Source organism: Colletotrichum jinshuiense, chromosome 7, assembly GCF_051148585.1.
Source record: "Colletotrichum jinshuiense chromosome 7, complete sequence".
NCBI lineage: Eukaryota > Fungi > Ascomycota > Sordariomycetes > Glomerellales > Glomerellaceae > Colletotrichum > Colletotrichum jinshuiense.
The window spans coordinates 3,555,370-3,570,914 of record NC_139314.1 but is presented as its reverse complement, the minus strand read 5'-3'; the positions used below and the strand labels follow the sequence as shown (position 1 = coordinate 3,570,914).

The window sequence follows — 15,545 nt, the reverse complement described above, 5'->3', positions numbered from 1 at the left end:
CATCGAGCTGCTTTGTTAGGTTGACAGTCTATCCAGGAGACTTTTGACTAAAGATACCCATAACACCTGGCAAAACCTGACAGGCAATGTCGTTGTTTCACAACAAGAGTAAGTAGTGCCATGTCAGTTGAAAACGCTTTGCCGGGTCTCGTGTGTGAATTACCAAATCTAGTGTTGCCGACGAATCAACGTGCGAGACTTGGCTAGGCAGGCGCCCACTTGCGTACGCCGCCCTTGTGCCTGCCGCATGTAAGTGGAAGCACCCACCTCTCTGACTTTACTTGTCAATGTGACAAGCGAACCCTCGAAATTCATCAACCTCATCGCCATCGAAAGAAGAAAGAGGAAAAACAAAACAACTGCATCGAAACCCGCCATCATGCCCGCAGACGGAGTCTATTACACGCCCACGGGCCAAAAGGTGGTTATCCCGCTCGAGAACAACCCGGAGGTCTTCACCTCGCTCATCCACGACCTCGGCATCTCCCCCGAGTTGGGCTTCTTCGACGTCTACAGCCTAGACGAGCCGTCGCTCCTGGACCTCGTGCCGCGGCCCGCGCTGGCGCTCATCTTCATCACCCCGGGGCCGATGTACTACCAAGTCCGCGCCGCCGACGGGACCCGCTGCGCCAAGGAAGACGGCGTCACGTACGACGGGTCCGGTGCTGATGAGCCGGTCGTTTGGTTCCGCCAGACGATCGGGAACGCGTGTGGGCTGTATGCGCTCATTCACGCAGTCGTAAACGGCGAGGCTCGGAAGTTCATCCAGCAGGGGTCCCTGATGGATAGGCTGCTGGACGAAGCGGAGCCGCTCAAGTGGGAGCCCCGCGCGGAGGTGCTTTACAATAGCGCCGAGCTCGAGGAGGCGCACATGAAGGCTGCGCGAAAGGGCGATACGGCCCCGCCGCCTGCGGAGGAACATCCGGGATACCACTTCATCGCGTTCGTCCGCGGCAACGACGGGCATCTCTGGGAGCTGGAGGGGGGTTCGGATGGGCCTGTTGACCGGGGCGCTTTGGAGGACGGGGATGACATGCTCAGCGATCGAGCTCTGGAGAGGGGCGTCAAGAGGTTCTTGGGGTTTGCGGATGGGAACTTGGAGTTTAGCATTGTTGCCTTGGCCAAGAATGAGCAGTGAGGGTGCAGCTGGAGCAAGGTCTGACCCGGTGAATGGGATTATGGCTCTCGGATTCTCAAATTGGGATACCAACGCATCGGAATTTCTCAGTCGACTTGGTAGAAAGAAAAGCGAAAAATGGTTATATTCCTCATATTGACGGGTTACATCATAGAGATCAGACAGATGCCAACAGAGCCAGTCTAGATCTTTCTAGAGCATGTTTAGACCTCCACTTCGGTGTCCTCTCACCGAGCCAGGGCAGTGACCGAGCCCGGCTCTCCACACCGACGGCTTCCAGGTGGGGTAACAAGATGTGGCAGGCTCAGCCTTGAACCCCTCCATCTGCACGGGCCAGCCAACAGCCCCACCCGTCCAATCAGCGGGCAGTGCCGCTCCAACCATCGAAACAGCTAGAAGGGTCAGCTTGGGCTGTTTTCTTTCCCGCTCCCGCTGCCTCACCCCACGACGAGATCCGGCTTCCAATTTTCTCTCCAATTCCTCCACCATTGACCAAATATACCCTCTACCCCTACGTCGCATATTGTAATTCAAGTCGAGTTTTTCCCCAGTCGTACATACACCACGAACACACACACAAACAAACACAAACAAAACAGATCCCAACATGGCTTCCGCAGACGAGCTCAAGGCTCTCGGCAACAAGGCCATTGCCGAAAAGAACTTTGACGAGGCTGTGTAAGTAACCTCAGACCCAACAGCGTCGCCTGCCAGGATGTACAGATTCTAACATGATACCGTAGTGCCAAGTTCACCGAGGCGATCCAGCTCCAGCCCGAAAACCACATCCTCTACAGCAACCGTTCCGCCGCCTACGCTTCCAAGAAGGACTGGCAAAACGCCCTGAGCGATGCAGAGAAGACGACCCAGATCAAGCCCGACTGGGCCAAGGGCTGGGGACGTCTGGGAACAGCGCAATACGGCCTGGGAGATCTCCTCGCCGCCAACGACGCATACGAGGAGGGACTGAAGGTGGACCCCAACAACGCTGGCCTGAAGAAGGATCTTGCTGCCGTCCAGAAGGCGATGAAGGCTGAGGCTGGTGGTGGTAGGTTTTGCGATGCCCCTCAATGGAACAGGACTTTGCACTGACATATAACAGATGCCGGCGACCCCACCGGTGGCCTCGGCAACATGTTCAACGACCCCCAACTCATCCAGAAGCTCGCCGCGAACCCCAAGACGAGCGGCTTCCTTGCAGACCCCGCCTTCATGGCCAAGCTCCAACAGATGAAGGCGAACCCCCAGGCCTCGCCGGACCTGTTCAGCGACCCGCGCATGCTGCAGGTCCTCGGTGTCCTGATGGGCGTCGACATGCAGATGGGCATGCCCGACGACATTCCCCAGGACGCCGAGATGCACGACGCCCCTCCCCCTCCCGCGTCGAAGCCTGCTCCCAAGAAGGCCCCCACCCCCGAGCCCGAGCCCGTAGTCGAGGAGCTGGACGAGGAGGCCGAGGAGAAGAAGAAGGCCAAGGAGGCGGCCGACAAGGAGAAGGCGCTGGGTACCGAGAACTACAAGAAGCGCAACTTTGACGAGGCCATCGCGCACTACACCAAGGCGTGGGAGCTGCACAAGGACATCACCTACCTGAACAACCTCGGCGCCGCATACTTCGAGAAGGGCGACTACGAGAAGTGCGTCGAGGCCTGCACCAAGGCCGTCGAGGAGGGCCGCGAGATCTACGCCGACTTCAAGCTGATCGCCAAGAGTTACGCTCGCATCGGCAGCGCCTACGAGAAGCAGGGCAACCTCGACCTCGCCATCGAGAACTACAAGAGGTCTCTGACGGAGCACCGCACCCCCGAGGTCAACGCCAAGCTGCGTGCGGCCGAGCGCAACAAGATTGAGCAGTCCCGCCTCGCCTACCTCGACCCCGCAAAGGCCGAGGAGGCGCGCGAGGAGGGCAACAAGAAGTTCAAGGAGAGCGACTGGCCCGGCGCCGTGGCCGCGTACAGCGAGATGATCAAGCGCGCCCCGGATGACCCCAGAGGCTACAGCAACCGCGCGGCGGCCTTCGTCAAGCTGCTCGAGTTCCCCAGCGCCGTCGAGGACTGCAACGCGGCCATCAAGAAGGACCCGACCTTCATCCGCGCCTACATCCGCAAGGCGCAGGCCTTCCACGGCATGCGCGAGTACTCCAAGTCGGTCGACGCCTGCACCGAGGCGGCCAAGGTCGACCAGGAGCACCACAAGGGCGCCAACGCGCGCGAGATCGAGCAGCAGCAGCAGAAGGCGTTCAACGCCATGTACTCGGCGCGGGAGAACGAGACGGAGGACCAGACGCGGGAGCGCTTGGCGCGCGACCCCGAGGTGAGTAGATGCGACGGGTTCCTTCCATCCGCAACTAGTGCGCTAACCAGTCGGGCAGATCATGAGCATTATGCAAGATCCCATCATGCAGTCCATCCTCCAGCAAGCGCAGTCGGACCCCGCGGCGCTGACGGAGCACATGAAGAACCCCGAAATCAGGGCAAAGGTGCAGAAGCTAGTAGCGGCGGGAGTTATCCGTGTCGGCCGGTAAAAAGGTGGTGTGGCGCGGGTTCGGGATGGGGGAGGAGGAAAAGCAGGTCATGTGTAATGGTTGGACGACGAAATGTTAAAAGGCTCACTAGGTCATTCGTAGTGGTTGCAATGTGACCCCAACAACAGAGATTATTCACGTGGGTGCCCTGAATGTCCTTGGGGGAGTGTGCTGAATGACTTGCACGGCCGCGCAGCCTTCTGCAAATGGAACATCTGGGGCCACCGGGGCCTTAAGGGCAGACTTGTCTGCTCTTTTGTGAGACATGTCATGCTGCGAATGGTGTACGGGTTTGGCGATGGCTTTTGGGGCCGTGTTGGTGTGCCGAATGAGGCCCCGTAATTGTCGCGCGTGTAAGTGTCAGCCGCCTCGCAAATGACTGTCACCGGAGGAAACATGAATCATTTTATTGTGGTTGATGCCATATAGATGTGTGCGCCACCCGCCGTTAATTCACTTTTGAATGTTTTATTGTTGAAGCGGTCTCGGATTGAATGTTTTGTCTTTCATTTCTTTGCCGTATGTGTATAATCAGTCTACATTGTCGATACTAATCAATCCCCCCCTTTACCGCAAACTGAGCCACTAGGCCATGGATTCTCCCATGAAAGAAGGTATTAATTACATTTATAATCTTGGCGGCGCTAGACATGGCTGACAGCGACTGCAACAACAACAGCATACGTCCAACTCATCGAAGTCATCGCAGCCGAGCCCCTGGACCCCGTGGCCACCGAGGAGCAAGTCCGCCAGCTCATCTCGTCTCTGCCGTCCGTCCTTCGGGCGAGGGACGAAGACCAAAGAACGGCCCTGCACCACGCAGCCCGCCTCGGCAGAGACAACATCGTCAACGACATCCTCGCGACGAACCCGGAATCCGACATTGACGTGCGGGACGCGGACAAGTGCACGCCGCTGCATCTCGCCGCGCGCAACGGCCACGAGGATGTCGTCCAGACCCTGCTGCGCCGCGGGGCCAACGTCCGCGCCGAGGAGTCCTTCAGCGAGACGCCGCTGCACGAGGCCTCCCGCAACGGACACGCGGGCATCGCAAAGACGCTGATAGAGAACGGGGCCGTGGTGGACGCGCCGAACCAGGACCGCGGGACGAGCCTGCACATCGCGTCCCGCCGCGGGCACGAGGACGTCATCCGGGTGCTGCTGGACGCCGGCGCGAACCCCGGGACCCAGGACGCCGTCGGCGACACGCCGCTCCACGACGCGGCGCGGGGCGGGCACGAGGGCGTGGTGATGATGCTCCTCGGCACGGGGCTCGTCTCCATCGAGGCGCAGAACGCAAACGACTTCACGCCGCTCAGCGTGGCGGCGCGCCACGGCCGCGAGGCCATCGTTCGGATGCTCGTCGAGCAGGGCGCCGACGTCGACACCATGAGCAACGAGTACTGCACGCCGCTCCACCAGGCGGCGTCCGAGGGCCACGACGGCGTCGTGCGCGTCCTGATCGCGGCGGGCGCCGACGTGGACCTGCAGGACAAGGACGACCAGACGCCGCTGCACGCCGGCGTCATGTTCGAGCACGAGGCCGTCGTGGCGTCGCTGCTGGCGGCCGACGCCGACGTCGACATCCGCGACACGGAGGACTGCACGCCGCTGCACCACGCCGTCAAGAACGAGAACAAGACCATGGTGCGCGACCTGCTCGAGGCCGGCGCCGACCCCACCGTCATCAGCTCGACCGGCGAGACCCCGCAGAGCCTCGCCAAGCTGCTCAACCGCAACTCCATCGCCGACCTGTTCAACTCGCCCCAGGTCGTGCCCAAGCAGATGGCCGCGCCAAACTTCCGCCCCAAGCGCGTGCGCCCGCCGTCACGCCCGAACCAGGACGCTGAGATCGATGCCTGCAGGCAGTTCAAGGGCCTGTTCTGGTGCCCGACGTCCGACTGCAGCTTCGAGAGCCTGACCATGTGGGACATGCTGTACGACCCGGACACGGAGGTCAAGCTGAGCCCCCGACCGCCGGCGCCGCCGGCCGCGACCCCGGGCTCCGCAAAGAGCCCCGCGCGGAGCCCGACCCGGTCCCCCACGCGGTCGAGGGCGCAGTCGCCCGGGAGGTCGCCCGTGCACTCGCCGACGCACTCGCCGCCGCGCTCGCCGCTGCTGCTGCCACCGACGACGGGAGGCGCCTCGGCGGGGCTGAACATGAAGGAGATGAGGAAGCACGTCAGCCAGCAGCGGCGCAAGAGCTCGTACACGTCGCGGGCGCGCGACGAGAAGCCCGTCAAGCGCTGGTTCCACCTGCCGGCGAACAACGTCGCGTGGGTCATGGACCTCGTGCAGCGCATCTGCGCCGCGGACCACCGCACGGCGGCCGAGTGCGACCGCATCATGGCCTTCATCGAGGAGACGTTCCACGAGATCCGCATCAGCGCGCCCTACCGGAAGCCGCACTTCAAGCAGGAGGCCGCCGCCGCTGCTGCCGCTGCCGCCGCCGCGGCGACCGCCGTGCCCGACACCAGTCACGGGGGCGCGGTGCCGGCCACGCCGCCCGCGTCGCCAAAGTCGCAAATGTTCTCGCTCGTGCTCCCCGTCATCGACGTCGACATCGACGAGGGCACGAAACAGGGCCTCCGGGACGTGCAGATCGGGGACGAGACGCGGCTGGTCCGGCCGATAGACATGCTGGGCGGCGGCGGCAGCGGGGGCGGCGGAGGGGGCGCGCGCAACGACAGGAGGGCCCCCCCGCCCGCGACGCAGCGGCGGCACCCCCTCAGCGCGATGCCGACGAACCTGCAGCACTACCTCTTCCCGCACCTGGCGCACTTCGACGCCATGGAGAAGCTGCGCGCGAGCTTCACAAAGTCGGAGCTGCACGTCCCGCGGTCGCTGGACCAGTCGTACCACGAGTCCCTCAGCACGGCGGACCTGGCGCTGCGGAACGAGAGCCAGGTGCTCTTCCGCTACCTCCGCCGCGTCGAGGGGCGGCTGGCGGCCGCGGCGCAGGCCAGCCCCAAGGGCGACGGCGATGCCGGCAGCGCCGTCGCGGACGAGGGGCTGGGCGTGCAACCGCTCACCGAGGACGGGGCGGCGTCGGCGCGGAACCAGCAGCGGCAGCAGGCGGCGCGGCAGAACCCGTTCGACAGGCGCGTGCAGCGGACGCTGTCGAGGCAGAGCAGCTCGAAGCAGAAGAAGACGGACGGGACCAAGGCGGAGCTGGGGCGGATGGCGGGGCGGCAGGACCAGGCGAGCAGCGTGCAGGCCAAGATCTCGCGCGAGAAGCGGAGGATGGACTCGGAGCGGAGGAAGCAGATCCTGGTCGTTGCGCAGCTCTGGGTCTGGAAGATTGACGAGCGTGAGTTTCCTGTTACTCTCTCCACTCCCCCCCTTCTTCCCTTCCCTCTTCCGCGCCATGCATGTTCCTCGACCCGGGAGCATCTTCTCTTTGTCGTCAGAAGCAGCTAACAATCCTACTCCGTCTCAGACACGGTCATCAGCGCGTTCCCTGAGCGGTGGGACAACAAGAACGCCAAGACGCTGTTGAACGGGATCAAGCACCGCGTGCTGGGTATCAGGGACATCCGGTCCGAGGACACGGACATGATGCGGATTGTCGAGAGCATCCTCGAGAGCGCGGTGGGGTACAGCGAGGAGGAGTTCCACTTCCAGTTCGAAGGGCCGAGGAGCTACTGCAACGTCTTTGCGGCGTCCATTGCCCATGTTGTAAGTCCCACCGCGTCCTAGCCTTGCTATCCTGCCAAGGGGTGCTGACCTTGCGCAACCAGTCCAACGCGGCCATGAAACGATACGCCAGCTTCAAAGCGTCCATCACCAAAATGGGCACGTCCAAGACGGTGCTGAACGACCTCCGCGCCGAGATCGAGCTGCTCCAGGAGATTGACGACATCCGCGAGGAGATCAACATGATCAAGCGGGTGCTGCGCTCGCAGGAGCGCGTGTTCGACGGGTTCCGCGAGGCCGAGTGGAGCATGGTCCCGGGGGAGGAGAAGAGCACGGCGAAGGCGTACAAGCACCCCACCTTGGATTTCTTCAAGAGGCTCGAGGAGGATGCGAATCGGGTCCGGGACTCGGTAAGTCTCGCTTGCCTTCTAGCGTCAAGTTGACAGAGTGCGGCTGAAGAAAGAGCGGAGTGCTGACGAAAAGGGGGCTAGATTACCACCTTGTTGGACCTGAGGCAACGCGAAGCCAACATCGAGGAGGCGTTGTCCGCGAGCGAGCAGTCCAAGATTCTGTTTATTTTTACTGGAGCGACTGTTGTCTTTGTAAGTGGACTCACACACTGTCAACTAGAAACTTGCTAACAGAATTTCTAAAGGCGCCCTTGTCTTGGGCAACTGGTACGTCCTACACAGTAGAGTGGAGATTTGACAGCGACAGTGAGAGTAATATGCAAAACAGGAATATTCCAAATAGAGGTCGTTGGATTAGAGAACCCTACGACTGCTGGGGTTTTGGTTCTCGCATGCTGTAAGTCATCTGGCCGACAGATCTGGAGTGAGAGGCTGACGAGCGTCCCTAGTCCTGAGCCTTGTCGCAACTCTCCTGCTCATTGCGCTATCGCTGCAAATCTACGAGTTCTTCACGACAGGAAAGGCGCAGCAGCTGTACCAAAGAGTGACCGGCTTCTTCGAAGCCAGAAAGATTGAGAAGCTGGCGGCGAGCAGCAGCAAGAAGTCACCCCCTTCGTCCGTCGGCGCGTCGACTCAGCTGAGCCGGCAGAGGCGGTCGTCCCTTTCTCAACCTGTAGCCAGCACGACGGCCAACGAGAAGAAGGGGATGAGGAGACGGCTCGCCGCCCTCGGTCGGCCGAGACATCGGGGTAGGGATGAGGAGAAGGCCGTGGCTGGGAAATGACGTTGACGTTGCGGAAACAATGCAGTTGGCTCGGGCCGGGTTGATTGGTTTGTATTTAAAGTTTATAATGATTCAAACGAATGCTGTGATGGTTGAACTGACATCAAAGTCTAATGTGAAACGGGTAGAATGCGTAACCTACTGGATTGCCCGTTGGACCCTGACACAAACCACCAAGAAGTTGCTGTCGCCGTGGTACAGGCAGCACAATCCTTCATTCGCCATGCCAAGCTTATTTATACGGAAATCGCTCATGTCGTGCGATTTTGCTATGTGACACAGAGCATCCATGGTCAGCATTCATCACCAAAAAGCAGGCGCAGCGCCTCGACGCATCATCCTCAATAACGCGTCTGGCAGCGTTCATATACCAAGTCGCTTCAACCCCTTCCCCGAAAAGAAGGTAGGGAACGCTGCCTGTCCGAACGGACTTTTGCAAAAACCCCGATCCTGGCAGCCCGCCGATCTAGTCGACGCTAAAGCAGAGAGGGTGTGCAGGATGACAGCTTACGGAAGCGGCTCGCGCAGAGCATCTGTGGCTGATCCCCCGCCCTGCACAGCCCTACAAGCTCAGGGATCGGACTTTTGCCAAGACCTGAAAACTCCGGTCCTGATACAGGCATCTATCTGCTCAAGGGCATGGCCCAAGCTCGGTGCTCCGTGAATGCAGCTCTCTCGGCACCTAGCCTCCCTTATTAAACCTCCGAGCCGCCTACTTTATCCTCCGTCGCTGCTGGAGAGGCAAAAGAGCGGAGGCGGCCAGGTCCCCAAGCACCCGTTCTGAGAGATCATTCCCCCTTGAGATATCGTTAGTGAAAGAAAGATGTCTACCGCTTCATCGCCGTCTCCATCGTCAGGCCGTTCCACGCCGGAACCGTCACGCATACCGTCAGTAACCCGATGGGGCGCCGCTTGTGCGCCGTGTGCGACAGCCAAGGCAAAATGTCTTCGATCAAGTGAAGCGCCTGGGTCAAAATGTGATAGGTACGTTCATATATTGACTTGTGCATGGTGTTTGCATGCCGACGTTGGCCTTGCATGGGACGGGGTTTCTTCGAGAACTCCGTACCCGTTGATCTGGGGACTCAGCTGCGTTCGTCACGATGCCGAGCCCATTTTCCTTTCAGTTAGCCGCTTCCCCGTTCTATCCGACTGGTTCATGATGAAAATGCTACTTTGCAGCATCGCGCTACCTCTTGCCGGCACCGACTGACGCTTGTTGTTGTTCGTACCGCTCTAGATGCGAAAGACTGTTCAAGAACTGTACGAAACAAGTACACAAGCCCAGAAAGAAAAGAATCAGCAGGCCCTCGTAAGTACACTGACCCCGTAATACAAGTCTTTGTTGGTATACTAGATGGAAATATGATCTGCACAAAGCGAGGCTTCTGGGGTGTGCCGGGGGTTTGACATGGGGAGAAAGAGGTCCAAAAACCAAAGGCGCCGTACATCTGTACTGTGTAAAACGGGCCTTCTGTTATGATGACAAACTAACAATAACCGCCCTAGGAAAACGACACAGATTGAGCAACGTCTAGACCGTCTCGTGAACTCTTTGCGGGTATCCAGCAACGGCCTTCTCCTGTCAGCTAACACTCTGGCGGACCCGAGTACATTCACAAGTCGGACCCCTCTGGTGGCCAACCATTCCACAACGCTGCCCCCTGGCCACTCCGACTTTTACACCCAAACCCATACATCCCCACTGAACGTAACAGAACTAGCCGACCCTGGGCCCATCAATGTTCCGGATACCTACAACTCCTTCGTTCCTCCAACGTGTATATGCAGGCCTGAACCGGGTGAAGCCCCAGGACCGCCCGACACTGACGAGAACCTGCTGAAAGTATACCGGAACGAGCTAGCACCATGCTTTCCATTCGTCCTGGTACCGGAGGGCGTGTCCGCCAGCACTCTCGGCGCCGCCCGGCCGTTCCTCATGGCCGCTATCCGCATGGTCTCGTCCTATCGGAGCCCGAAGTCGACGAAGGCGCAGATGTATCGGCTTCTGAACCACATCGCCGACCACATGTTGCTGCGATCCGAGAGATCCCACGACCTGCTGATGGGCCTGGTGGTTATCTTGGGCTGGTTTCACCAGCACTGCATTGCTCACGCGCAACTCAACCAGCTCGTGTCTCTGGCTGCTTGTCTTGCGGGAGAGCTGGGTCTCAAGCGAAGTCCAAGCCTGCCGGAGCGAACCAGGCTCCTGGTGATGCGTCCCTGGGAGCTGCAAGAGCGGACGAACGAGGAAAGGAGGCTGTTACTTGCAGTTTGGTATTTGAGCTCTTCGTAAGTCAACCCCCGTTGTTGGATCAAGGATCTACATCAACTAACGGATTTCCCCGAAAGTATATCGCTGGATATCAACCAGATTGACCCCATGAGATACTCTGCATATATGCAGCAATGCTTGCGAGAGCTCCAAGAGGATGGCGAGTACAAATCAGACATGCACCTCATTTACATCGTGCGGATTCAAAGACTGTGCGAGAGGGTATCGCAGCTGAGGTCCCATGTCGATGGGGAGGAGGAGGCGGCCGGTATCGCCCGAGCACCCATATCAGCCTACGTATCTGGATTCAGAGCCGAGCTCGACAAGTTGCAGGCCAACATGCCTGCTTGGTTGCAAGACAACGGTGAGCCCGGAAATCAAACATTCTAAAGGACCAGAAAGCTAACGCCGTGTAGTTTTTCTGAAAGTGCGGATGGCGACTGCTCGACTCCGGATTCATGAGCCACCCAACATTGACGCCGAACTGCTCGCCTCCCTGTCAAAGTCGCTCGACGCCCTCACCGCGGGCTCGAATTCGGCGCTGGACGCCTTTTACCAGTCCAATGCCGCTCTGAGGGCGTGGTTTGACGCGTGGCTCTCTATCCCTCTCGAGGTTGCGCACACCACCCCCCTATGGATGGCATCCGACATCGTCTACGCGGTCATGATGATAAGCCGGTGGGCCTGGCTGGCCGCCCGGAGCAAGATGCCGGTAAACTCGAGACCGGACCCCGTCGACCCGTCAAATGACAACCCGAACGTTGCGCTGGCGGCCATGGAGGCGGCCATCAACCCCACCACACCCGCGTCGGCTTCGACGCCGTCCTCCGGCTCAAATGGCGCGTCGCCGTGGCAAACGACACTGCCGGACAAAGACCTGCCCCAGGTCCTCGCAGCCCTCAAGGCGCAGCTCTCGACGCAGCCCGACCTGATGCTCGACGTCGAGGACTACCTCGACCGGGTCGTCACCCGGCTCCGTGCGGTCGACGCCAGGATGGCGGAGATATCGATCGACTCGGGGGAGTGGCGCGGGAACATTTGGACGCTAGGCGCGACCAAGGTGAAGATCGCGCAGCTGCGGCAGCAGAGGTGGTCAAAGGTCCTGGCCGCCGAGGTCGAGGAGCAGGAGCAGGAGAGCCAGGCGGGCGGCGGCGGCAGCGAGAACGGGCTGGGGGAGATTGAGATGCACGAGAACTTCCTGGCGTCCTACCAGATGTCCGAGTGGAACTTCAATATGCCCTGGGGCCCGAACTACGACGGGGCCATGCCTGCAGACCAGCAACCCCTCTGGACGGACATGACCGCGGCGGACCACGAATGGGTGCCGACGGGGATGCACGGGCTGGGCTCCCTTGGACAGCCGCCGGGGCCAACGTACATGTAAGCCCGATTGGCTTTCCTCGAGAAACGGTTAAAGAGAATGGCGTATTTGTTTGGATATGGGGGATACCATATCATAGAGGTTTTGAGTATAAGTAAGCGAACGTGCAGTTATCAGTTGGCATTTATAAACCAACTTTCCTATGAGCGTGAGTGCCAGCAGGCCGCAATACCGTGACCCCGTGGTTTGTAGTTACGTTCTGTATGATTCCAAGCATAAAAGAAATGAGCGAAATAGTAGCTACGAGAGGAATGTTGTATCTTCATTGGTGATGTTTTGGCCAGTGGCCATGGAATTAGCAGGGGTGCAATGCAGCGTTGTGGATCCAATATATAGGCTCTTACTGATTGAACAGTCATCAAGCGGCGTTGTGGCAGAGTGGTCTAATGCGCAAGACTAGAAATCTTGTTCCTTCGGGAGCGTCTGTTCGAATCAGGCCAACGTCGACTTTTTGCTTTTTTACCCTCATGTTGAATGAAGCTTATTGTTGTGACAAGGCATCAACAATCTGCCACGAATATGAGTGTAATGGTTTCAGTAGCTTCACGTCGTTCACGAAAATGTGCAAATGCATTCTTCCTTTTACAGTTTAGAATTCCCAAGTCCTACAAGTTGATAAGAACATTCCGCTTGATGCGCGACACTACGACCACGGCTCGAAATGCAGCGAGCCTCCTAACTGGTTACCGATACGCTGTGACGGGAACTTCCGCCGTCTAATAATACATTTGACAACAAACACGAAAACTAAAACAGAGAGGGCACTATATGTTGCCCGTGGGCGGCTTTCGCGGCGCTGGCGACGAAGGCGACGGCGACGCGGGCGGCGCAGGGGACGAGGCCCCCGGGGACGCCGCGGGCGAATCCTGCCAGCTCTTGCCCAGCAGTCCCGGGCCGCCCTTCTTCTTCTTCTTGGCCTCCTCCTCCATCTTCAGCACCAGCTCCCCGAACAGCCCGTTGGCCCAGCCGAACCAGGCGCGCGTCCAGTCGTTCTCGGACCAGCTGTTGACGCTCTCGTGCAGGACGCCGGAGCCCGCCGTCGAGTCCAGCACCATGCGGACCTGCTCCTCGACGGCCTTGTCCACGTCGGCGATGCCCGATATGGGATCGTAGGCCGTGATCGCCGCGATGACGGCGGCCATCGGCCAGGCCTTGCCCGGGCCGACGTGCGGCCCGCCGACGGCCGAGATGACGGGGCCCTTCATGTAGTACGAGTTGGCGTCGCTGAGGACGTACCTGCGCGTGTTGCGGTAGATCTGGGCGTAGTCGCGCTTCTTCTCGCCCTTTGGCGGGTCCGGCAGCTTGAACTTGGAGTGCGTGTAGTCCCACAGCGGCATGGCCAGCAGCGAGGGCACGTTGGCGTCGTCCATCAGGTTCGCGCCGCCGTAGCCGTCGACCTCGTAGGCGAAGATGTCGCCGAAGCCCGGGCGGTGCACGATGGCGTCCTTCTCGATGCCCTGGCGGATGCCGAAGGCCTGGGCGCGCATCTCGGCCGTCAGGTTGCGCGCCTTTTCGCCGTCGAGCCGGGCCATGATCTCGGACGCCGACTCGAGGTACTTTGCCCACATCATGTTGGCCGGGACCAGGAACTGGTAGATGCAGGCGTCGTCCGAGGGCCGGAACGCCGTGCGCACCATGCCGTTCTCCTTGATGGGGTTGCCCAGGCCGTCGTTGGTCAGCGTCTCGCTGCCGCGGTTCGTCCAGCCGGTGAAGGTCCAGGCCGACTTCTGCACCTTGCCCTCGGGCGAGTAGGTGCCCAGCCGCATGGCGCCGGCGGCGTTGACGGCGGCCTCGACGGCGTCGACCCAGTGGTACTTGCCGAAGAACTCCCAGTCGCCCGTCTTCTCGGCGTAGGTGGACGACATCTTGAGGAACGAGGCCAGCGAGTCGAGCTCCCACTTGCAGTCGAAGACCTTCTCCGGGTCGTAGGCCGGCATGGGGCGGTTGTGGACGAAGGCGCCGTTGTGGGTGGGCGGGATGCCGCTCTCGGGCGGCGGCTGGAAGCTGTGGCAGTAGGGCGAGATGATGATGTAGCGCGAGTGGGCGTTGATGAGGCCGCGCCACAGGCTGGCGAGGGAGTCCTTGTCCTGGGAGGCCTCGAGGAGCGGGAGGTACGGGCTGATCTGCTCGGCGCTGTCCCGCAGCCACAGGGCGTCGATGTCGCCCGTGATGACGTAGGTGAGCTCCTGGTCGGTGACGCGCTTCTCGCCCGTCTTCTCGTCCGTCTCGTTGGCGAACCCGCGCCACTTGACCATGCTGTCGAGCGTCATGGGGTACGCGTTCTCATAGAGGCGGTACAGGTCCGGGTCCTTGATGACCGACTTCATGCGGGTGATGAGGTTGTCCATGGCCGGCAGGCGGAAGGTGCGGCACTCGGGCCGGGGGCGGTTGAGCGGGAACTTGCGCCTGCCCTCGGACGCCGGGCCGGGCCGCTGGCGCATCCACTCCTCGAAGGAAGGGCAGTCGGCGGGCGGGGCCGCGGGCGTCGTCGGCGGCGTCGCGGACGCGGTGGACTTTGGCGGCGCGACGGCGGACGCGGGCTTGCCGTCACCGGAGGGGGGCTGCTTGACCAGCTCCTCGTCCTTGTCGCGGTACGAGTCCTCCCCGTCGGCGTCGGCCTTCAGCTTGTCGCCGGTGACGTCGGGCTCGCCGTGGGCGGCGGGTATGTCCTGCGCCTTGTCCTGGTTCCCCTGCGGCGGCTGCTTCGGGTCCTTGCTGGCCTCCTGAGCCGCCTGGTTGCCGGCGGACCCCGGGTACCCGCGGCCGCCCAGCTGGGAGTTGCTCAGGAACAGCAGGGCGACGATGAAGAGAAAGGCGATGAACACGACGCGGGCACGCCGCGTCTTGATGCTGCCATTGAGAACGGTGAAGGCAGGCATTGCGTCGTCTCCGGGCGTCGTCCTCTGCCGTTGGCGCTGTTCCAGATGTCGCCGTGCGTTGCTTGCTTGCTTGACGACTTTACCTCTCACGCCCCTTTACTCACTTTCAGAGTGAGTCCAATCGGGTGAGGTTATTTTTTTTCGTTGTTTCCTGTGTTTCCTTGCATATACGCAGCAGCCACGGCCGAGTCTTTGACAACCTCTACCACTCAGTGAAGCATCATTCAATGTTCAGGAGGGACGGGAAGTACGGGAATTTGACGTGCTTCAGGATACGGTGTCGAGTGGAAAAATTACCGGGGCCCTCCCTCCCTCGGCATTCCACTATATTTGGACTCAGCTCCAGGGCTGTCTCGGCCGTTCCTGGCGATTGGGGAGGGATCTCGGCGTCGGTAGGGGCATCCCTGGCTAGTCCAACCTCTAACGAGAACAGGCTCTTGCGGGGGTGGGCGTCTGCAGTGCACATGGGATATTAACTCATTAAGACTTAGGGGGCCGACGCGGGAGCTCACATTGAT

General features: G+C 60.5%; 5 protein-coding genes across 5 annotated transcripts; 4 read left to right on the top strand and 1 right to left on the bottom strand.

The window, feature by feature from the left end:
• Positions 1–379: 379 nt before the first annotated feature.
• EsH8_VII_000924 (ubiquitin carboxyl-terminal hydrolase) lies at positions 380–1,138 on the top strand (the record flags this gene model as incomplete). The annotated part of the gene is made up of 1 exon (XM_083271057.1): positions 380–1,138. One exon carries the CDS (start codon positions 380–382, stop codon positions 1,136–1,138), a length of 759 nt encoding a protein of 252 aa, XP_083128614.1.
• Positions 1,139–1,745: 607 nt separating this feature from the next.
• On the top strand, positions 1,746–3,662 carry EsH8_VII_000923 (Hsp90 cochaperone STI1; the record flags this gene model as incomplete). The annotated part of the gene is made up of 4 exons (XM_083271056.1): positions 1,746–1,816; positions 1,882–2,186; positions 2,241–3,451; positions 3,510–3,662. 4 exons carry the CDS (start codon positions 1,746–1,748, stop codon positions 3,660–3,662), a joined length of 1,740 nt encoding a protein of 579 aa, XP_083128613.1.
• A 328-nt stretch (positions 3,663–3,990) lies between these two features.
• Positions 3,991–8,492, top strand: EsH8_VII_000922 (ankyrin repeat domain-containing protein; the record flags this gene model as incomplete). The annotated part of the gene is made up of 8 exons (XM_083271055.1): positions 3,991–4,015; positions 4,342–6,972; positions 7,102–7,340; positions 7,403–7,708; positions 7,790–7,900; positions 7,954–7,975; positions 8,037–8,105; positions 8,158–8,492. The coding sequence occupies 8 exons, from the start codon at positions 3,991–3,993 to the stop codon at positions 8,490–8,492; spliced, it is 3,738 nt and encodes a 1,245-aa protein (XP_083128612.1).
• An 823-nt stretch (positions 8,493–9,315) lies between these two features.
• On the top strand, positions 9,316–12,151 carry EsH8_VII_000921 (uncharacterized protein; the record flags this gene model as incomplete). The annotated part of the gene is made up of 5 exons (XM_083271054.1): positions 9,316–9,476; positions 9,733–9,804; positions 10,002–10,784; positions 10,845–11,131; positions 11,184–12,151. 5 exons carry the CDS (start codon positions 9,316–9,318, stop codon positions 12,149–12,151), a joined length of 2,271 nt encoding a protein of 756 aa, XP_083128611.1.
• A 761-nt stretch (positions 12,152–12,912) lies between these two features.
• Positions 12,913–15,027, bottom strand: EsH8_VII_000920 (glycoside hydrolase family 125 protein; the record flags this gene model as incomplete). Its single annotated transcript, XM_083271053.1, has 1 exon — positions 12,913–15,027. One exon carries the CDS (start codon positions 15,025–15,027, stop codon positions 12,913–12,915), a length of 2,115 nt encoding a protein of 704 aa, XP_083128610.1.
• Positions 15,028–15,545: the final 518 nt, after the last annotated feature.